Source organism: Hemibagrus wyckioides, linkage group LG07 (genome assembly GCF_019097595.1).
Source record: "Hemibagrus wyckioides isolate EC202008001 linkage group LG07, SWU_Hwy_1.0, whole genome shotgun sequence".
Lineage (NCBI taxonomy): Eukaryota > Metazoa > Chordata > Actinopteri > Siluriformes > Bagridae > Hemibagrus > Hemibagrus wyckioides.
Genome location: NC_080716.1, coordinates 31,734,901 through 31,756,729, shown reverse-complemented (window position 1 = coordinate 31,756,729; position 21,829 = coordinate 31,734,901). Strand labels below are relative to the sequence as shown.

General features: G+C 41.7%; 1 protein-coding gene across 2 annotated transcripts in view; it reads right to left on the bottom strand.

The window, feature by feature from the left end:
- Nucleotides 1-2,936: 2,936 nt before the first annotated feature.
- greb1l (GREB1 like retinoic acid receptor coactivator) overlaps nt 2,937-21,829 on the bottom strand; it is a 20,394-nt gene continuing 1,501 nt past the window's right edge. The window contains exons 2-33 of one of the 2 annotated variants that reach the window (XM_058394068.1): nt 21,576-21,735; nt 21,262-21,438; nt 20,852-21,028; nt 19,929-20,105; nt 18,668-18,787; nt 18,383-18,511; nt 18,139-18,279; nt 16,936-17,061; nt 16,673-16,819; nt 16,179-16,364; nt 15,351-15,665; nt 15,139-15,267; nt 14,593-14,709; nt 14,268-14,465; nt 12,825-13,005; nt 12,439-12,628; nt 12,091-12,227; nt 11,566-11,899; nt 11,333-11,448; nt 10,985-11,250; nt 10,216-10,763; nt 10,027-10,129; nt 9,697-9,855; nt 9,397-9,539; nt 9,149-9,310; nt 8,786-8,984; nt 8,413-8,575; nt 7,716-7,928; nt 7,403-7,541; nt 5,583-5,783; nt 5,334-5,472; nt 2,937-4,805 (exon numbers count right to left, since the gene is read on the bottom strand). In XM_058394068.1, the coding sequence (XP_058250051.1) occupies nt 4,642-4,805; nt 5,334-5,472; nt 5,583-5,783; nt 7,403-7,541; nt 7,716-7,928; nt 8,413-8,575; nt 8,786-8,984; nt 9,149-9,310; nt 9,397-9,539; nt 9,697-9,855; nt 10,027-10,129; nt 10,216-10,763; nt 10,985-11,250; nt 11,333-11,448; nt 11,566-11,899; nt 12,091-12,227; nt 12,439-12,628; nt 12,825-13,005; nt 14,268-14,465; nt 14,593-14,709; nt 15,139-15,267; nt 15,351-15,665; nt 16,179-16,364; nt 16,673-16,819; nt 16,936-17,061; nt 18,139-18,279; nt 18,383-18,511; nt 18,668-18,787; nt 19,929-20,105; nt 20,852-21,028; nt 21,262-21,438; nt 21,576-21,732 (5,853 nt within the window). In that variant the 5' untranslated portion in view covers nt 21,733-21,735 and the 3' untranslated portion in view covers nt 2,937-4,641. The remainder of the gene's footprint in view (nt 4,806-5,333; nt 5,473-5,582; nt 5,784-7,402; nt 7,542-7,715; nt 7,929-8,412; nt 8,576-8,785; nt 8,985-9,148; nt 9,311-9,396; nt 9,540-9,696; nt 9,856-10,026; nt 10,130-10,215; nt 10,764-10,984; nt 11,251-11,332; nt 11,449-11,565; nt 11,900-12,090; nt 12,228-12,438; nt 12,629-12,824; nt 13,006-14,267; nt 14,466-14,592; nt 14,710-15,138; nt 15,268-15,350; nt 15,666-16,178; nt 16,365-16,672; nt 16,820-16,935; nt 17,062-18,138; nt 18,280-18,382; nt 18,512-18,667; nt 18,788-19,928; nt 20,106-20,851; nt 21,029-21,261; nt 21,439-21,575; nt 21,736-21,829) is intronic. The other variant, XM_058394069.1, reaches the window with a different exon arrangement.

Genomic DNA, 21,829 nt, shown 5'->3' with positions numbered 1-21,829 from the left:
GACTGAATGTATTAGAAAGACCTTTATTAATGAGAAATAACCTGCGTTTGTTCTCACAGTGGCTTAGTGGTTAGCACTGTTGCCTCACAGCAAGAAGGTCCTGGGTTCGAATAGGCAGGGGCCTTTCTGTGTGGAGGTTGCATGTTCTCCCCGTGCCCCATGAGTGTGTGTGTGTGTGTGATTGCCCTGTCTGTGTAGCCTTGTGATGGACTGGTGACCTGTCCAGGGTGTACCCATGCTGGGATAGGCTCCAGCAGATCCCTGTGACCCTGATTAGAAATGAAGTAGGTATAGAAAATGGATGGATGTTCTCATTTACACTTAAATAGAACTCATTTTAAAACGAAATTTTGACAAATTGTTAAACATATCAGTGGATTCATTTATTTAATTCTTTGAATTTAGATATTCCCAAAGCTTAAATACCAAGTAATGCTGTCTGACCTTTACACCATGTCCTTGTTGGTTGATGAGCCAATGTTGTAGGGCAGGTGTGAATAATAATGCGGGGGCGTGGTCAACTGGAAGCGAGTGGGTTGTGGCACTGTTCTGTAACCCAAACTATTAGTGAACGTTCTACTGACTGATTTAGATCTCAGCTCCTCAATCACATGTGATCCATGTTGATTCTTCTCCTTTCTTGTTGTTTTGATTCACTTCTGTTTGTTTTCTGTCATCTGTATTAGAGTAGAGGTCAGTGTTCAGAGGACTTTGGCTTTATTCCACAATATCAGAGTTCATGATAACACTGAAATAAAGGAAGGAACTTAGACAAAGTGTATTTTTTCACTTCATGAAGGTCTTACAGGAGTTAAAGTTAACGTCCACCCTGAAACAAACTAAATATGTTTACTTGTGATGCCCTTGTGTTTAAGATCATCTGAACCCAGGTCAGCTTTCTCAAGCCATAAATGCACTCCCAAGCCATCACTGAACCTGTAATGATTAAAGTGATGGCCTCCTCCCCACCGCCCCCCGTTTATCTGCCCCGCCATCTGTCCGTCTGCACGCTGATACGATTATATTCAGGCAGAACATGAGCTAGTTCAGCAGAGAGGATTCAAATCATCAAAATAATCATGAGCAGGTTTTGTAAAACCGGTGACACGCGGGTCAAGACAGGAGGCCATTCCTGCTGAGTTTTACTTTATTTGCATTTTATTTTGTCGCTCTCTGTAGTAGCCCATTTTTCTTAGCTGAAAATAAAAACGCGATTCCTGCTCTTTCTACTTTGATGGCAATAAAATCATCATTTAACTCAAAACACGGCCTAGCCCTAGCGTCTCAGTGTGTAATAAAATGCCTCGATTACTCAAATCCCTCATCTATAAATCACGTCACTAGCGAGTCTCTCATTTCCTTTGCTGAGAACTCAGCCGTTTGTGTCACACTGCGTATGATCACTTTATTGTATTATAAACCTATATAGAAAACTGCATTATTATAAGTGCATTTAAAACAATCTCTCTGCCAATCTATCAGCCAAATAAATCATTCTGTGAGATCACACACTTTGCCATACTTTATTTTTTCTCAATAAGAGACAAGATTTATTAAAAGTTGTAATTCTGACTAAATTAAGAACTGATCAAGTGATTTATGGTCTCGCTATGCAGCGTAATATTTAACAATTAGAAATAAAGCAGTACCACAAACAATCACTTCAGAGCATCTGTATGAACATTTCAAGACAAATACAAAGGCATTTACTTTAAGAAAAGCCTTTTGGCTTCAGTATCATACGTACATGATCTACTATTTATTCTGAACGGTTTATAAAACACACTGATTGACTCACACTGAGCTGCTGTACTTTATTTAAATGAGGACAGAGGTCAAACACACACACACACACACACACAGCTACTGATACACACTGTGATAAAGTGGATGTCCTGTCATGGTGCCACAGAAGTAGGTGAACGGTCACCATGCTCTCAGCGGGATTGTGCGTGAGGTTATAAATACACTTTAGAGTTCACTAAACACAAATGTTATCGCTGGCGTGATTCTGATTCGCACAAAACAAAGGTTGCATCGAAATGAACATGGGACCTGTGTCACAGAAAGAGGTGAGGATTTAACAGCAGGACGGGGTTTAGCGGAAAAAAGGGGCGTGGCTCAGTTATGCACCATTTTGACCTTGAACTTTTTTCTTGAGTATAGTCCAGTGACTCTCTGGTGTCATCCTGAAATACAAAATATATATTAAAACCACTGCAGGTGAAGTGAATAAGCTCTTTACACTGGCACCTGTCAGGGGGGTGGAGTTTATTAGACTGGAAGCGACTAAAATTCTCAAAGATGGTGTGATGGAAGAAGAAAAAATGGACAAGTTTAAGGATGTGAGTGACTTAGTGACTGAGTGACCAGTGGACACCATTGTAGCATCAGAACTGGACCATGGAGCAGCAGGAAAGTGACGGCACCAGGACGACAAACTGACCTTCACTGCGATCATGGAACTCATCCCCTGATGCCTCAGAAGCTTTGTCGGTGTAGCTCGTGCGAGAAAACTTCCACAGCTGAAGATATCATCAAAGTATCGCTCAAGATTCTGTAAAGATCACCAGGGTCAAAATTTCATGGTCTATTCCTCCAATTTTGTCCTGGAATTGATGGAATTTTATGAATATATCATAAAATGTGGGAATTTTATGGGGATATCTCATTTAATGATGCCTTAAATGAGATATCAAAACACACCATCATCCTCATCCTTATCCTTATCATCATCATCAGCTTTACAGATTTGCATGAACTTTACACTTCAATCAGCAATCATGTTGAACAAGGTGCTAGTCGTCATGGTAACAAGTCTGCCATCACCCCCAGAGAACGGACAAGTCGAGGGTTTATACCTAAACCTGATATTTGGGAACTTTTCACATTGGCAGTAGACCCGAGATGAAAGAACGTCGCAGATCTCCTCATCGTCATGGATATCATCAATAACACTTTATTATTACATTCATCAATTCTAACAACAACAACAACAACAACAACAAAAACATTTCATTTATATAAGTCACATTATCAAACCCACAACCAAACCGGCAGATCCTGAGGTAGAGCACAGAGACGATTAGAACATTCATAAACAGCTTGGGCGTGGCGTAGACACAGCAGATACAGCTCCAGACAAAAAGATTGTGGAAAGCAAATTGCATAACTTATGTGCTCGTCACTTTTTCTGTAGAGAGGAAACACATTCTAGGGGTCGCAATGGGAGATCATAAAAAAACAACTTTCTCTATGTTCTTTCTTCATTCAAATCAACACTGGTCTTCATTCAAACCGGTTTAAACCAGTCTGCTACCAGAAAGACTTCTGACTCCTTGGCCCTCAGCCAAGTGTATAGTGCAACTTCACATCCTTTGCGCTTCGATTTTATTATTTTTTTTACGGACGTGTGCAAAAACTTTGGACGATCCGCTGAAGGGTCACGCCGGCTAGCACGCTAATCATCGGTCCGAGTAGCTCGTAGAAATAAATATCGATCCCATAAAAACGGGACGTGTTTCTTTCATCTTAAATAAAAACAAACAGCTGGAGAGCAGGTTCTTAGGTAGGTTCTTTGTGCCTTGGGAAAGGAAAGGCAGAATTTTCACCCACACAATGAGAAAGATTTAATATATTAATATCAGCTTTCCATAAAATCTAAACACAAAATGTCCAAGTCCCCAAAAGCTAGCCAGCAACGTCATGTAACACTGGAGAAGCGTCTCAGCTACTTCACGTCTCAAATGAAGCTAGCAGTTTGTTTAGTTCTGCTTCGTTGCGTAAAGCTAATGCTAACTGCTCACTCTGATTAGCAAGTCAGCTAGTCCTTCATAATTCATAACCATCATGTTATAACCATTATTCTCCGTCTTAAACACGCTCGCAACAATGGATTCTTTCAAAGGCACGAAGAAAAGAGATTTTTGGCATTAGCAAAGAAAAAAAGAACAACGAAACAAAACCATGCTGATTGTGTTCCAGTTTAAAGGATTGTTGTGACGTCGTGTCGTTGGCTGATCTGAGAAGGTTCACAGTGGAGAAATAGTTCAATCAGGTCACAGAAATGTAACTCTGAGAAAGCTAAGAGCTAGCTAGCATAGAGGATTAGCAAGACATGGAAAATAACGAGTGTGAATTCGTCATGATTTGCATCGGACTCTGAGGAAATGTTCGCGTCCGTGCAGGATGCCGTACTGTTTTTTTTTTTTAATGAGGGAAACTTCTGGATCTTTGGGGTTAAGTGTCCTTGGTTGGTTAGCAAAGCTTTGGCGAGTGATATATAGTTCTATATATAAAGAAAGAGAGAGAGAGAGAGAGAGAGAGAGAGAGAGAGAGGGGGAAAAAGAAAGCAGTAGTAGCGAAGTCTTTATTTTGCCTCATGACAAAAAAACCCTGAGATGAAGCCTACGTCCATGAGGTACGTAGTCGGGATCCCAAAATGGAGCCCAGTTTACAATCGTCTGTTCTGGCACCCCCGTGTGTCCGAGCCAGTCCTTTAACACGACGAGAGTCCAGTCTTCACAGTAAAGGAGAAGCATCAGGATCTCCTCCGTCCAGCAACACGTCTTGCTTCTCATGACGTGTGTTTGTGTTTGTGTTCGCGTTCATACACGTCTGTTAGCTTCGGAGTCAGCGCTTTTAAATGTGGCGTCCTGTGAGGAAGTAAAGCGGACGATCCTCGCTGCAGTTGGCCGTCTGGAACTCGTCTCGCAGACGGAACTGCCACTCGTCCTCCAGCTCCAGTCTCACGATCGTCTGACGCAAAGAGCTGCGGTCCTGAGACACCACACACAGCGTGGCACCTACACAACACACACACACACACACAACACACACACACAAAAGGGAGGGAAAAAAATAAGCACAAGCCGAAGAACAACTGTTGAAGTTTTATCTGTTTATAGTAACACTGATTGTTTTGAAACCAGTTCCTGTTCTCGCTAACGCTATAGCAGCTATAAACAGCTGTTCCCTCACCTGCCTCTTTCTATTCTTTCTATTGGGGTGAATAAATAAAAAGCACAGCTTGTCATGTTACCATAGAAACCTCTATAGCTCTGTAACAGCTGTAGCTCTGACTCCTTCCATATATGTTACATAAACACGTTTCGGGAAGGATGTCCCTGTGAATGAGCTGTTGCCATAGAAACCATTACGCCCATCCGAACGAATGCATAAACCATCAGAGCTGCTGCTAGAGAGAACTAATCTACACCTCCTGACCAATCAGAAGTCCAGAACACCGCTGTGGGATATGCTAAACGTGTAGTAAACTGACAACAAACAAATCTGGAATATTAGCTCTTTTGAAAAAGGGGGCGGAGCTTCACCTTTCAGGAAGCGGAATTTCTTCAGGAAGCCAGAAACCACAAAGGAGTCACACAGGTAGAGGAGCAGCCCGCCAAACACGACACCACTGTGGTCCAGGTTAACCGAGTGAGGTCTGGAGCTCATGTAACACACTGCCAACTACACACACACACACACACAATATTGTAAGCTATTGTGGTAAAATTACAAACTGTTACTGTCAGTGTTTTACAGTAGTGTGTGTATGTGTGTGTGTGTGTATGTGAGACCTGAGGCCCGAGGTCGAGGTAGGTGTCGATGGCGAGTACAGGGTGTGTGTAGCTATGTAGCGCGTGAGGGAACAGGTGTGTGCTGCAGCGCTGCAGGAATCTCTCGAGCAGCAGCTGAGCCGGGACATCCAACATCGGACACACGCTGTCCGGCGCACACACAAACTGCGAGCTGGACACTGGGGAAGGAGACTCCAGCGTCTACAAACACACACACACACACACACACGAGAAGTTAAACACATGACATACTTATTTCTAAGCAGTTCAAAAGGTGAGAACCCTGTTGCTAAGCAACTAGGAGTACATGCTGGCCAATAACCGAGGCTAAGAATTCTATCAAGATAGCATAGCTGTTATGGCTTTTTTATATCGACTCAGTCACGCTGAAAACTATACAGAAATGTCAGGAATGGTAAGTAAGAAAAGACTCTCTTTTAATTAAATTTACTGCTAGTACTCAAAATAAATACATCTGGATGTGTTCACCGACACGGTGTAGCTAAAAATGTGTCTGAGATAGGAATTTCTAATATTATAAGGCATTATAATCTTTTATATCGACAAAGTATGAATAAAAACTAAACAAAACCATCAAAAACATCAACATTTACCTCAGAAGTGTTGATAAATTACTGAAAATAGACTCCATTTGAATGAAATTATAATGTTACCACACCTAGCATTGACTGCTAACCAAAACGAACTTAACATCAGTTGAAATGGCGTGCTGTGTTTCCTGACACGATGTTGAGTATGTGCCATAAATACAGCACAGAAAGCCTACTCGTCTGTGTTGTGGTTATGACCGAGGCTAACAATTTATCTAGCGAGCACATAGCCATTATAGCCTTTAATATAGACACAATGTCACTGAAAATAATATAGATTTGTTAGGAAGGTCAACAGACTTTATACGGTTGAAATGACACATTTGATTAGCATCAACGGCTAATCAAGCTGAACTAGAGGTGTGACATTATGAAACCTCACAGAAACCTTTGGAGGTGAATGTTTATTTAAAACAGAATATAAAATCAAAATATTATCCTAATAAGTCAAAGTTCTATTAAAACCTTTCTATTTTTCAGATAATATATGAATTATTTCAACAGAGTTTCATAAAACTAGACGCTAAGTCATAATTATTACTTTTTTTAAATAATCAGAAATTTTATCAACTATAATAAGTCTAAATTATTTACATTTTGTAAAATATTTTTTTATTACGGTAAATTTTTATAAAACATTTTGTTCTGAGTGACAATTTCATTTTTATACATTTTAAATAATCCATTTTGGTAAAACTTTTAATTTTTAAAAAAATAATTGGTGAGTCAGAATTTTTTTTGTTAAAAATTTTTATAATTTTATTAAATAATTTTTCTGAAACTATGTTTTAGTTTAGCATTATTCAGAGATAATAATCAGTGCTCATGATTATGATTTAGTAATTTATTTAATTGTTTTAATTAATTATTTATTATTAGTGTAGTCTATTATTAGTGTTATGAATTATTATTACAATTAATTAGTATTATACTTAATAATAATAATAATAATAAATAAAATATATATAAATAATACATATGTATAGAATAATTATTAATTAATTATAATCATAATTTATTTGTTATTATTATTATTATTATTATTGTTATTTGGAAATGGATTTCCATATAACTATAAGAGGTTTGAATGCACTTCAGTGTGTGTGTGTGTGTGTGTGAGTGTGTGTGTGTGTGTGTCTCACCGTGAGTTTGGGTTTGATGAGTGTGTGTGTGTGTGTGTGTGAGTGTGTGTGTGTGTGTGTGTCTCACCGTGAGTTTGGGTTTGATGAGTGTGTGTTGGCCGCCGCTCGGGATGTGTTTTTTCATGATGCTGAAACGATTGAAGCGACACAGCAAAAGTCCGCTGCTGTTCACCCTCAGGTTAAAGTCCACCTCCTCACATGTGTAGCTGCACACACACACACACACACACATTGTCAGCATTGTTACGTCACTATCTTGATTTCTAATGCAGTCCATTAGCGCCTTCTTGTGGTGTAGCCTAGTTACAGTCTGTCAGGACTGGACAGGATTAGTCTTTGTGTGTGTGTGTGTGTGTGTGTGTGTGTGTGTGTGTCCTCACCGGTTGAGGTCGTACTGGACGTTTTGCGTGTTGTCCACATTGAGCAGGATGAAGTCATGCAGATGGCAGCGGCTGAACGCAGCCCCGAGAGACGAGGCAGAGGTTTTACTGCTCCATTTCCTCAGTCCACACATGGCGTAGTGAGAGAGTGATGGAGTCGCCTCCATGTGCAGCAACACACGCTTCAGAGATATGTTACACACCTCCACTGAGCTACAGAGAGAGAGAGAGAGAGAGATATGTTCATCCTTCTATCCATTTCTACATCCATTATTTCATCCATCCAACCAGCTACAGAACTTCTCCATCACTCTGTTTCTCCATTCATCTAACCTTTTCTCCATCCTGCTGCTTCTCCTCCCCCTGACCACCTACACTCCTTTCCCTTCATTCCTTTATCCTTCCCTTTTTGTATTCTTCCCTTCACATCTTCCAAAGAGAGAAAAACTCAAATTAGAAGAACGAGAATTTGTTTGTACTTAATTTCCTTTTTTTTAAAAAAAAAAAATCTCGTCCTTCCTTCTTTCACCTTTCTCCATCCCTCACTACCTTCAGCACCTCTTTCCCCCCATCTCTCTATACATCTCATAGTAAATGTGAGAGATAAAGAAAAATAAAATTTTATATTTTGTTTATGTTATATTGCTTTTTTCATCCTTCTCTTCATCCTTCTCTCCATCCCTCTGCTTGATCGTACCCATCTCTGTTCTGGACATGGGCGTTCCACAGCACACACGAGTCGTCCATGATGAGGATGAAGGGCCAGACGTCCTGCCTCTGAACTCCCTGCTCCTCCTGCCTGTTCCTTTCCAGCTCCAGGTTGTGATATGAAAGCTCTTTAATCATGAAGCGAGCCGCTCCTGATACACACACACACACACACACAGATTTTTATTTATTTCCATATTCAAACGGACAAAACTTTTCTTTGTTTGATGTAGTAAGGAGAAGCAGCCACTAGGGGCAAGAGCGAGCCATCACTTCAGTCAGATATTCTTTCACCAGCAACATGTTAAAACTATTAAAGTAGAGGGCTGAGTGCAGGCATCTGCCTTCTTTTGTTTCCTCACCCACTCCAGAGTTGTTGAAGATGGAGGGCAGCACCAGCAGGACGTGGTTGGGCCAGAACTTCCTGTAGAGGGCCATCTCATGCTGCTTCACCACCAGGATGTGGAGGTGTGGTGCCCCCTCAAGGGCGTGGTGGAGGTTTAGCAGACCCAGATCCTGCCGGCCTGTCGTGGGTGTGAAGATCGTACTCTTTACACCGTCCTGAGACAGAAAGAGAATGAGGGAGAGAATGTGGTGAACATCTAGAAGAACTAGATGACATAAACAACAACAACAACAATAACAAGCACCATATTGAGAGACAAATGGAGGTCATGTGACCTCAGCAGACATGGTCAGCTCTGTGGTGCACAGCGTGAATTCACCTGGTCAGAGAGGACAGGAAGTCTCATGCTCTCCAGCTGGTGTCCCTGCTGGCTGAAGACGAAGTGATGCTCTTTGTTCTTCGGGATGATGAAGTGGAGCTGCACCTCCTCACCAAGCATGGACGAGCAGAATGAGAAGGCATGGAAGGTGCAGTCGGACAGCTGAGGACACACACATTTTTACATTACTTTAGTGTCTGTGTGTAAGAGAGAGAGAGAGAGAGAGAGAGAGAGAGAGAGACACTCACTGGACGGGCAGGTCCAGGCTCGCTGTAATGATGGCACTGCTCACAGTGGTGAAATGCATTATGGGCTGCGAACATGCTGAGCCTCATAGACACCGTCTTCCTCTTCCTCTCATGGATCTCAACATATTTTTCTTGCTTCAGTCCTGCACAACACACACACATGATCACATGACCACAATCACCAAGACACAGGTAATGTATAATGTCCTCCAGACTAGCAAGTCACATGACTACTGATTGATGATGTCACGTGCAATAAAAAGAAGTAAGGTGAAGAGCACTGAAGCTTTAGAGTCGCACCACTTATTCTGAGCGGATTCCTGCCGGAATACACAGCACTGCACTGCTTAAACTTGGGGTCACGAGGGTTAAGGTCAAAGGGCATCTTCTGCATCTCCTCCAGGTCAGGCCAAGATGGGCCGCTGGACACAGGAGCATTGGTGTCTTCGGTAACATCATCTGAAAAATAAAAACAAGGTAGAATTAAATTCTGATTTAAATCTGTTCATTGTAATATCTATGAAAAATGTCACACAGCCGAAGAAGCCCTATAACCTGGAATACGGGCTTCACTGCAAACCCACAGTACACAGTGAATAGAGTAGAATAGAACAGAAAAGTCTCTCTCACCTTCCTCCAGCTCATCCTCATCATAAACGTCCACCTCCAAGAGACGAATCAACATCCGAAACAAAATCCGCAAAAACTGCAGATATGCACCGGTTTTACCGACCTGTAATACACACACGAAAAATATTATCTGAATAGAATAGAATAGAATTGGCAATAGAATCTCTGGGGGAATCTCTCGGGTCTGACCTGCGGTGGTCCGCTCAGTAATAGCCTCCTCGGGTGGTTGGAGGCTGCAGTGCTGTAATCGGCATGCTGTGGTCGCGTTTTTGTCCACTGGCGGTAATATAGCGACTGCTCAGTAGCGTCACCTTGCTGTGGGACGGGGGGCCGGAGTGTACCGATCCACTCCACATCTCCGTGGGGGAGGAGCCAAGCTGAGCTGGGCTGATCTGCAGAATCAGGGGCCAGGAGCCGATAGGCAGCGCGGGACAGAACCACTATGGGGGCAAAGACGTGCCGGGTCAATTTACTTGCCGTAGAGAACGTCTGAGTAGACTGGCTCGGACGATGAGAACCGGGAGAGGTGGACGAGGAAGAGGATGAGGAAGAGGACGAAGATAAGGAGGAGGAAGAAGACCCGGGACACTGGGAGTCACACTCCTGCTTAACATGATTAGGAGAGGAGTTGAAGGAGCTGCTACTGGCCAGTTCCGGGTGGGAGGAGGAGACAGAGCAGGATTTGTGGGAGGAGTCAGGAACCACAGAGGAGCTGACACCATTTTCTGCAAGGGAGCCTGAAGGAGAGAGAGAGAGAGAGAGAGAGAGAGAGAGGGTTTTAATGACCTTAGTCATTAGTGTCATAATCATGCTAGCTAGTGTTATTTAGCATTGTGTTTGATACTGCTATAACACACATCAGTATTCAGACCTCAGAGGGTGGAGTTTGTCTAAAATAATTGTATTAATTAGTTCATTTGTTTGTAAACTATTAGTGATCTGGCTCTCAGGGTCTGACCGGAGGCTCGGGTTGTAGCACTGCCATTGCTCAGGGGTCTGTCCAGCTCCAGATGCAGTTCGTCAGACTCCATCATTCCTCCACCGCTTCTCTCTAGCTCGTCCTCCTCTTCCTCCTTCAGTTTCACCCCTTTGTCTGCCATCGTCATGGTGTCAGGAATGACGCCACGAGTGACGTAGGAGCAGGCCACACCCACTTCCTGCTCTAGAGCTGTGCGGCTCAGAAAGCTGGAGTCAATCAGTCGCAGGTCACAGTACTTCAGAGACCTGTGGGAATGCAGACACACTCTTACAACTTACAGTTCCACATGCAGTATATGTGTGTGTGTGTGTGTGTGTGTGTGTGTACCTGGGGAATGTTTCCCCCAGAGGGTCTTTCCCAGCGAGAATGACGATGCAGGGTAAATCTTCCAGATCCTCATAGGTGACAGGAGTCCAGTCTTCAGTTCCACACCGTCTCCATGCCTGTATTTTTATATACAGCTACACACTTTAATTTCATTATTTGTTAAAAAAGTCTAAACAGTGTGATCGTATTGGTGGAAAGCAAGTTAATATCATGAGTGAGTGTGTGCTACAGACCCTGAGCTGTGTGCAGAAGTGCGGTGCGAGGCTGATCTCGTATGTCGGTCCTCCCAGCACCACGGCGAACTTCCTCTCCAGCCCCAGTTTGTGTTGTGCCTCTTCCAGCCTCTCCCGTGCCAGTCGTGCCAGCTGCAGCGAGGGCACACGTACCAACAGCATGTGCCCCCTGCCGCCCCGTCCCGTGTTGCTCATTACACCCTCCACCATGGCCAGCGTCTGCGGCGTGACGTGATCCCTCAGTGCCGGACACGCAGTCAGTGCCATCATGGCCTCTGTGTACTGCTGAATCAGCAGGTAGCTCCGGATCACCATGCTGTGCAGATGAGGATGACTGAAAACAAGAAAGAATGATGACAAAACGTTAACTCTCTTTTTTTTCCTGGTAATTCCAGTAGATCATTACTTTATTTTATTTATTTCAAATATCTTACACCGAAAGAACAACAATGCTAGCTTGATTGTTTCTGTTACCACCCTGTTGTAAATTCACAGTAAATTAAGTATGTGATGTTGGGTTCTGACCGTTGGAGCAGGACGTTGACCATCCTCTCGAAGGCATCATCACAGCGCAGGATAGGACTGGAGACACCCCACTGCACCGAGTGCTGGTACTCCTTCAGCCCAAAATACACCAGGTCCTTCGGAAAGAGCGCCCCCTGCTGACACACACACATACACATGTTATACACCGTACAACAGCAGCAGGTTTTATTAAAACCACAGCACTCTTGAATTCTGGACTGGTGTTGCTTAATTCTCTATAACAGCAGCTCTGTCAGTAGCACATGTTTATTAATACATTATCGTTTCTATAGTAACAGCTCATTCACAGAAATGCAAATTAAAGGAGAACTTTGTTAAACCACTGACCAGGCCATGGTTGCTCGGCCAGTGCACTTCGTTTTGGATGCTGATGCGCGAGTGACACGACTGCAGGGTGTAAGGGAAGGATGTGACCTGAAGAAGCAACAGATTCTCAGCATCTAAAACCTCCTGAGAGTTCACCACCCGATCAGCCAATCCCTGAAGATCACCGTGAGAGACGGAGCCAGACATCGCACTGGGGGGAGGAAGGAAGGACAAACATCATCAGTAAGCTAGCTGTTGTCATGCTAGCCGGGCTATATCAATAATAATAATAGAAATTTATTTATTTATCAATTATAATAATAAAAGTAGATGAAGAATATCAAGATGACTTTATATATTTTGCTACAATACCATTGATACGATTATGTTTCTAGAAATTGTGGTACCTGGTCAGGTCGACGTGTGAGTTATCGTGGATGAGGACAAAGAGTGTGTAAGGATTCTGTTTCACTTTCTTCATGAACGCCTCCATTTTGCTGTGAACCTCATTGTCCAGACGCACTACATATTTATCTGCTTTTTGCTGGGCTGTGGAGGCGTCTTCCATCCCCAGGTCTACCAGCACGCCTAAAACACATACACACACATATTCATGTAGACAAGTTTCACCATCAACATTAAACTTGTTTAATACAATGGCCTTCTCCCAGGTGAGTCTCTTGGGTAAGATCTCTCAGATCATTTCACAACGTTCTTTCAGGAAAGCTATCGTTAAATTTCTTAGGTAACTTTTTTCAAGTAAGATCTCTCAGGTAATATTCTCCTAGTAAGTTCTTTCAGGAAAATTTCTCAGGTAATGCCTTTCTGGTAGGTTCTCTCAGTTAAGTTCTCTCAGGAAATATTTCTCAGGTAAGATGTCTCAGGTATTTCTCTGGTAAGTTATCTAGGGTAATATTTCTCTAGTAAGTTCTTTCAGGAAATATTTCTCTTGTAGTATCTCTCAGGTATTTCTCTTGTAGGTTATCTGGAGAAATATTTCTCTGGTAAATTCTCAGGTAATTTTTCTCTAGTAAGTCATCTATGGTAATATTTCTCTAGTAACTTCTCACAGGTAATATTTTTCTAGAAAGTTCTTTCAGGCAATATTTCTCAGGTAACTTTTCAGGTAATATTTCTCTAGTAACTTCGCTTGGGTTATATTTTTCTGTGAAGTTCTTTCAGGTATATGTTATCTACTAACTTCTCTCAGGTAATATTTCTCAAGTAAGTTCTTTCAGGTAATATTTCTTGTACGTTTCCTCAGTTTATATGTCTTCTGGTAAATTCTCTTCAGGAAAGTTTTCTCAGGGAAACAGGTAATGTTTAGAACAGTTACATTTCCAGGTAAGTACTCCAGTGTAGGTACATTTTCAGGTAATTCCTCTCAGATGTGCTGCTACTAATCACTAGAGGTAACCTTCATCAAGCAAGCTCTCTCAGGTTCTCAGTTAATTACCCAAAATGAAAGCTCATGCTATTTCTCTCAGGAAATCTTCCTCAGACAAGTTTTCAGGAAATTTTCTTTAGATATGTTTTGTGGAAATTGGTAAATATTCTGAGGTAATCAAGTAATGGACCTCAGATAGCTTTGGTCAGTTATGTACAGCAGGTTTGTTTTTCAGGTAAGACATCAGAGGAAAATGTGTTTGGTCTCTTAGGTAAGGTTTCAGGTTACAGGCTGTTTAGCCTGTCCCCAGGTAACTCTTCTCAGGTAGGCTCTCTGAGGAAGCTTTTCTCAACATATTGAATGCCTCATTCTTATTTAAGTTCTCTTAGGTACCGTTTCTCACATATCCTGATACCAAATAAATCTTTACATGTATGCTCTCAGGTATGTTCCCGAGCCTCACCTGACTGGCGTATGCGCCTGGTTGTCTGATGAAGCAGGACGTTTGACGGTGGCACCAGCACCAGGAAGTCGACTTTGCAGAATCGTCCAAGGTCAAGGTTCTGGCTGTTTGAGTCTGCGATACCACACACCAAAGAGAGGAGACTCCGAGCCACGGTCAGCTGCGGGGGGTAAATCTGAAATGTGTCGCTCAGAGGCTCTGCCACACATCGGGACATAGGAGCTAATGTTAGCATGTAACTATTAAACTCAAAAGCATTTAAAAACATCTGTTTTTAGCTAGCTAGACAGTAATAAAGATAAAGAAGAAGGAGAGGTTGTCTAACCTGTGCCTGTGTCAACTTTTATGTTTACTTCTTCCTGCGAGTGAACAGAGTCGCTGAGCTCGGCCTGCTGCTTCCTCCTTTGCTGATACCGCACTAACTCCTTCTCCAGATTATCACCTACACACACACCACACACACTTCATCATGACTCAACCGCCAGCTTTACATTAGCATGAAACACTGAGCTTAAACATTCTGAAAATAAATAGCTCCTGAAAACTGTAATAGATTTAATAGACTGTAATAGACTTGAACTAGCAAGGTGTTTAAATTGTGAACTGACTTAGCGATGAGTTTAAAACCTAAACTCATTAAAGGAGATGTTTACAATATAAACTAATATCTAATCATTTCAGGGCATTTCCCTCTGGAGAGAGTGAGCAACTCATTTTTCTCAGGTGAGATTCTAGCTAGTTTATTTCAGATAATTTCTTTTATGAGTTTAATTCTCTCAGCTGTTTACTGAACATAACGTTTCCACTTTAAAGTTTCTCAGAAAATTTCCTTTAGCTGAGATTTCATTATGAATTTAAAAGGTTGACTGACCGAGAGATGTTTTGTTGAAGTGTGAAGCCAGGACAGAAACTTTCCCCGTGATGAGCTCGTAGCTGATCTCCTTTAAGAACTCGTTAGTGGTCAGCATTCCCTCAGCCAGTGCCCTTGACTGGTATTTACCTGACAAACACAAACACACGAGATTATGAGCGCGAGACATACACACCTGAGTTTATGTTAGGTGGAGCTGCCCCAAGTCTTACCGAGCACCACGATGCAGAACTCGGAGACTCCGGCGGAGGCGGACGTGTGGATGATCAGGACGTAGTTGGGCAGCCGTTGTGCTTGTTGCTGTTGCAGGTGTGTGTTTTCGCTGAGTGACCGCAGTGTCTCTGCGATTCCCTCACCCAGTGAATTCTGAGCAAGCAGAACCTGAACGCTTCCAGCCGACACACTCGCCTCGACTCGAGCCAGCCACGGCAGCTGCACGGCGGTGATGGGGGGGGCGGCAGCACCACAAACTGTGGCCTTCAGCACGATCTGCTCAAACTCCTCACGCAAAGGGATCTGCTCCGAACCTGCCATCGTCAGGAGGAGAGTAATTAAGCACAGGCAAAAACAAGATTTCTTTCATTTCAGTTCCCATCCTGATGTTGATTCTGTTCCTCAAACAGCACATCCTGAAGTAATTTATTCCTCTCATACCACAGCAACAACTCTCCAGAAAACACAGCTCCTGTTAGCAAGATACCACAAACTCCTCTGTCCTGAAGATTTGGGAAAACTTTAAAGTTCCAGCTTTACCTCTGACTGTTACAAAGCAATGACACTGGAGACTTCCACACAAACATCTCCTCACTTTAAGAAAACCTCACCATTCTACTGATTATTCCAAATCTCTGTGAAGGAGCTGTTGTTACAGAAACGATAATTATTAAACTGTATTAGTATTAAACTGAGTGATTTTATGATTATGAACCTGTGCTACTGTTGTGCTAGAGCTGCTGTTATAGAAAACTTTCTGGCTAATCTGGAACCAAAAATCAGTACTAAAATTATTATTATTGTTATTATGTGTGTGTGTGTGTTACCGAGGCGTGCAAGGTACTGCAGCGTGAGCAGGATGAGGGTCTCAGAGGTGGGGATTTGGCTCGGTGACACTCCCAGTGTCACCAGGCTCTTCTCACTCAGCTGGCTGTAGTTATAGCAGCTGGCCAGCAGGGGGCTCACCACCACGTCACACACGTTCCCGAAGAAGTATGGCAGAGCGCCTTGACCTGCAGAGACAGGCATGAGGGTCATTACACACACACACACACACACACGCTCACACACTCATTCTACCATCATTGTGAGAACCTTCTTTTAGGGTAATTATTAATGCAGCTAATTAATTAATGTGAATTTCCCTTTGGGATGAATAAAGTATCTATCTATCTATCTATCTATCTATCTATCTATCTATCTATCTATCTATCTATCTATCTATCTATCTATCTATCTATCTAATTAAATTGTTGAATATTAACATAGGTATGTTAGTGTGTGTGTGTGTGTGATTGGAAAAGGGTAGGCAGGGTCTCACCGATGAGGATGATGGGTCGAACTCCGCAGGTGTTCAGCAGGTTATCAGGGACGATCACGGTTTCTCCCGCTGTGATTGGCTGAGGCTGTATGACACCTGACGCTGGCAGAGACGCTTGATTGGTCAGCGAGAGCAATGAACCTGGGACTGGAGTGGAACACAAACCAAAGGGGATGCCAATTAATGTAACTGAATTCATGATAATAATAATAATAACAATAATAATAATAAAGGAGATGAAGATCACATGCTTGTTAACTCACCTGTACCGCAGGGCAGCGGGCGGATCGCCGGGACCGGGACAGCAGGAGCAGGAACAGGCATCGCCGGAGGAGGGTGCCAACTACGGTGACGCTTTTTCGGAGGCCCTGATGCCATGGCAGAGGATGCTGGGAAAATGAAATCAACACTAACATCAGAACAACAAGCTGAATTATAAACAGAAACAAAAAATATGTTAATATTACACGACGGCCTTAAAACTGCTGCATCAGCTGTGATGAATTCTTCATATTATTACATTCATTAAGATACTGACAGAGGTTAAATAACAGAATGAATATGCAAAGTTGGGCGGGTATTTCTAATTATGTGGGCGGAGTTAATGCAAATCAATTCATCTGACACCCAGAATGCAGTGCTCTATGTGTGAATACACCTGAAGGACAGGTACTAAACGTGTGGAAGCCTGTTCACGCAGTTAAAGACACATTTACTTCAAAAAAGTTTATTTATATAATGGTTTTTAATTTTCTTTTTTCAAAATGATGACATCTTTTCATATTGTGTAAGCGTTTATTCACCTCAGATGTTGAGATATAGATATTAATAACAAAATCATGCTTGTGTTTATGTTTTGGTTTTATGAATAAATTAATATTTTGATATTTTTTAAAAGTTGCCTCTTGTACCTGGTCAAAGTTTAAAAAATTAAGTAATAATGAATAAAGTAAATAAATAAATAAATAAGTAAATAAATAAATAAATGTGATTAATTTATAAATACAGTGATTATTTTGCTGTTTTAATGTAAAGAATATTTTGTCATAAGTGTCATGATAATTTTTTAAAGAATATTTTCTTTATAATTTTTATTATAATTTTTATTATAATAGTTATTATTATTATTATTATTATTATTATTATTATTTAGATATAATAATTTTCTGCAAAATGAACAGCCTTGGGACAGAAAAAAAACATACATATTTACAGATAATATATAATAAAAATAGATTATTAGTATATTAACAAAATAATTATTAGTAATTAAAAGATTATTAATATATTTTTAAAAGATATAGAGCATGTTCTTCTTTTTGTATAACTTTATTTTTATTTCTAATTTTATTATTATTTACAAAACTCAATATATTGCTTCAGATTCAAATTCTGAACACATGATTAATTCAGAACGTTCTGAATGAGATTTGTGTTCTGTGCTGTGATTGGCTGACGGGTCTCACCTGGACTATCGCCTTGTTTGATTGGCCGATAGCCTTGTGTGGGAGTGGCCAGTGGGTTTGTGTGGCTGGGGCTTAGCAAAGTGGGCCGGCTTTCCATGGTTAAACCGTTCGTCAGGCCGTTAACACGCAGAGCAGTAGGTACTGAACAAACACACACACACACACACACATTTTTAGTTCCCAATGCATTGTTAATGAACCCATGAACACATCTGTCGTGTATGGGTGTGTGTGTGTGTGTTACCTATAGGTAAAGGTTTAGTGGTGTGTGTTGTGGGGCTGGGAGGTTTCAGGAAGCTACATTCCCGCGTCACTTCTGGAGTCCCGAAAATTCCTGGAGACGAACTAGACTGTGCCCGTGCTGGAGGAGAATCTGTTATACACACACACACACACACATACACACAAATATTAGTCCAAAAGTGTTTTATGTAAAGGATTTGATAAAGAGTACACTATTACATCACACACACACACACACACACACACACACACGCACACAAACACATACACATACACATACACACACCTGAGAGGGAGAAGGAGGAGGGACTGTGGCTGTTGGTTCCTCCGTTCTCTTTGCTGCTCAGTGAGGATGATGAACTGGGTTTGGATGAAGACACGCTGGAGAACTGCCTCGTCTTACAGTCTGAGACCAAAAGAAATTTCACACAGCTGTTTACATCACATCTACTTCATCACCATGGTTACTGAATCCTCTCACGGATGAACAGATAGAGGAACGAACTGATGGAGTCAATCCTTACTATACAGAAATGGAGGAACGCTCTGTTATCAGATTCATGAACACAGTAAAGAAAAGACTCCGGAATAGTTGGTTAATGACTGAAGGAATGAATGAAATCTTTATACATAAAGAAAATGAATGAATTTAATAAAGAGACAAAAGAATAGCAGGATGTCCTCCACAAAACGACAGACTGTGAATGAGTGAAGGAATAAACAGATAAGTGAATGAATTTAACAGCAGCATGTTGTTTCACTTAAATAAACAAAAATGTTTACATTGATCATGCAAATGAATGAATAACAGATAAATGAACAGATGAGTAAATGAACAGATAAATGAAAGGATGAATGAATGAACAGATAAATGAAAGGATGAATGAATGAACAGATAAATGAAAGGATGAATGAATGAACAGACAAATGAAAGGATGAATGAATGAACAGATGAATAAATGAACAGACAAATAAACAGATGAATGAATGAATAGATAAATGAACAGATGAATGAATGACAAATTCATGATTTCAGACAAATGAAAGGATGCATGAATGAACAGATAAATGAATGAATGAATGAATGAATGAATGAATGAATGAATGAATGAGTGAGTGAGTGAGTGAGTGAGTGAGTGAGTGAATGAATGAGTGAGTGAGTGAGCAAAGGAAAGAATGAACGAGTGAATGACAAACAAAATAAATTAATGGATGAAAAAATGAATGAATGAATGAATGAATGAACCGATGAATAATTGAACAGAAAAATGAAAGAATGAATAAATGAACAGAGAGGTGCATGAATGAGTAAATAAATAGAAGAATGAATAAAAGGAAAAAATGAATGGACCAAATTAAGTGTGTGAGTGAGTGAGTGAATACATGAACAAACGAATGAATGAATGAATGAATATATAATATATATTGAATAAATTCAATAACAGCATGCTGCTTTCCCTTTAATGACTACATAAAGCCATTTATTAAAAAATCTGATTGAACGAACAAACGATTGAACGTATGAATGAACGAGTGAGCGTCTCTACCTTTCCAGCAGATGAGTGTGCCTTTACACAGCGCCCCCTGAGAGTTCTTCACCAGGTGATACTTTAAGTGCTTCTGCTTTTTGGGCTGCGTGCTCAGCTTCAGGTTGATGTGGTTGGAAAATTCAGTGAAGTAGCGGAAACCTTTCTCACCACAGCCTACACAGCTCCCTGAAAACCCTACACACACACACACACACACACAGAAAGAAAGAAGACATATTCAAGTGTTAAATATAAGATCATATTCCCTCAATAAAAAGTTTTTATCATATATTCAGAGCAGCAGGATAAATTATTACAGGAATCCTAACACAAGCTAGCATAACATTATGACCACCATCAGGTGAAGTGAATAAGACTGAGTATCTCCTCATCATGGCCCCTGTTAGTGGGTGGGATATATTAGGCAACAAGTGAACATTTTGTCCTCAAAGTTGATGTTAGAAGCAGGAAAAATGGACAAGCGTAAGGATTTGAGCGAGTTTGACCAAAAGGGCCAAATTGTGATGCTAGACCACTGGATCAGAGCATCTCCAAAACTGCAGCTCTTGTGGGGTGTTCCCGGTCTGCAGTGGTCAGTATCTATCAAAAGTGGTCCAAGGAAGGAACAGTGGTGAACCGGTGACAGGGTCATGGGTGGTCGAGGCTCATTGATGCACGTGGGGAGTGAAGGCTGGACCGTGTGATCCGATCCAACAGACGAGCTACTGTTGATCAAATTGCTGAAGAAGTTAATGCTGGTTCTGATAGAAAGGGTCAGAATACACAGTGCAGGACGGGTCAGGGCTGTTTGGGCAGCAACACAATATTAGGCAGGTGGTCATAATGTTATGCCTGGTTGGTGTTATATTATTGTTAGTAATTGTGAATATCGTTAGTGTGGTCTGGTGTCTGTTTAACTCCGTGGTTCCTGTCTCTCCCACCTAAAAGTGCGTTCTTCCCATTTTCGTCCGGCAGGAAGCGCTTGTCCACGGCACACACCAGGATGTGCTCAGGAATGCTGGGAGATTTGGCTCCCACCAGCTCGAACCCAGGCGGCACGTCGATGGGCTCCGTCGCCATGGAAACCAGGCGGATGTCCTTCCCCGCCTGACAGAATCCTGCGGGGGAAAAAAATAAGATGTTGTCTGAATTGTTTGCTTTTGGGAAATTGCAGCAGTGTGTTAGATGAGTCTTTAAGAACTAGAAAAAATTAAAATTTGATCCAATAAATTGATTCATTTTGATAATTAAGTCATTTAACACTTCATAGTGATGATTATTAATTGATGAAATAATAAACATCACTGTTGAATGATTCTGTTCATGTTAATGTTATATCTTTCTAATTTACCGTCTACTGTGCAGCAGCCGTCAGGGGGCGGAGCCTGCAGGTAAGGAAGTGGAGGGCTGCTGGTGTCTGATTCGTCATCATCGTCCATGTCCTCGAGGCCGCTGGAGGACTGGCAGTTCATCAGGACGTGACCACCTGCATCTGACCTGAGGCTCAGGTCCATTTTGGATTTAATGTCTGAAGAGAAAGGGGTGGGGCAGGAAGAGGGAGGAAGGGGAGGGGATTGATCAGGTCACATGACACTATCATTCCTCAACAGATCAATGTTTACTTCAATCTTTAAAGCCGTGGTCATCCCAGATGTCCGTTCTCACCGTCCAGGTTGGTGCTGAAGTTATCTGGCTCCAGGTAAAGCTGAGTGAAGATGGGCTGAGGATCACCGGTACTCGAGCGCAGAGAGGCCTCGATGGAGTTGTGCAGTGCCTCCTCGAAGCGAGAAGACTTCAGCTGTCCTGCATATGAATTCCCCATGATCTAAACAAACAAACAAACAAATTAATAAATTAAGCCTGGAATCTGATACACCAGTAAACATAAGAGTGGAGTGTTCAAGGAGACCTGGATTTAC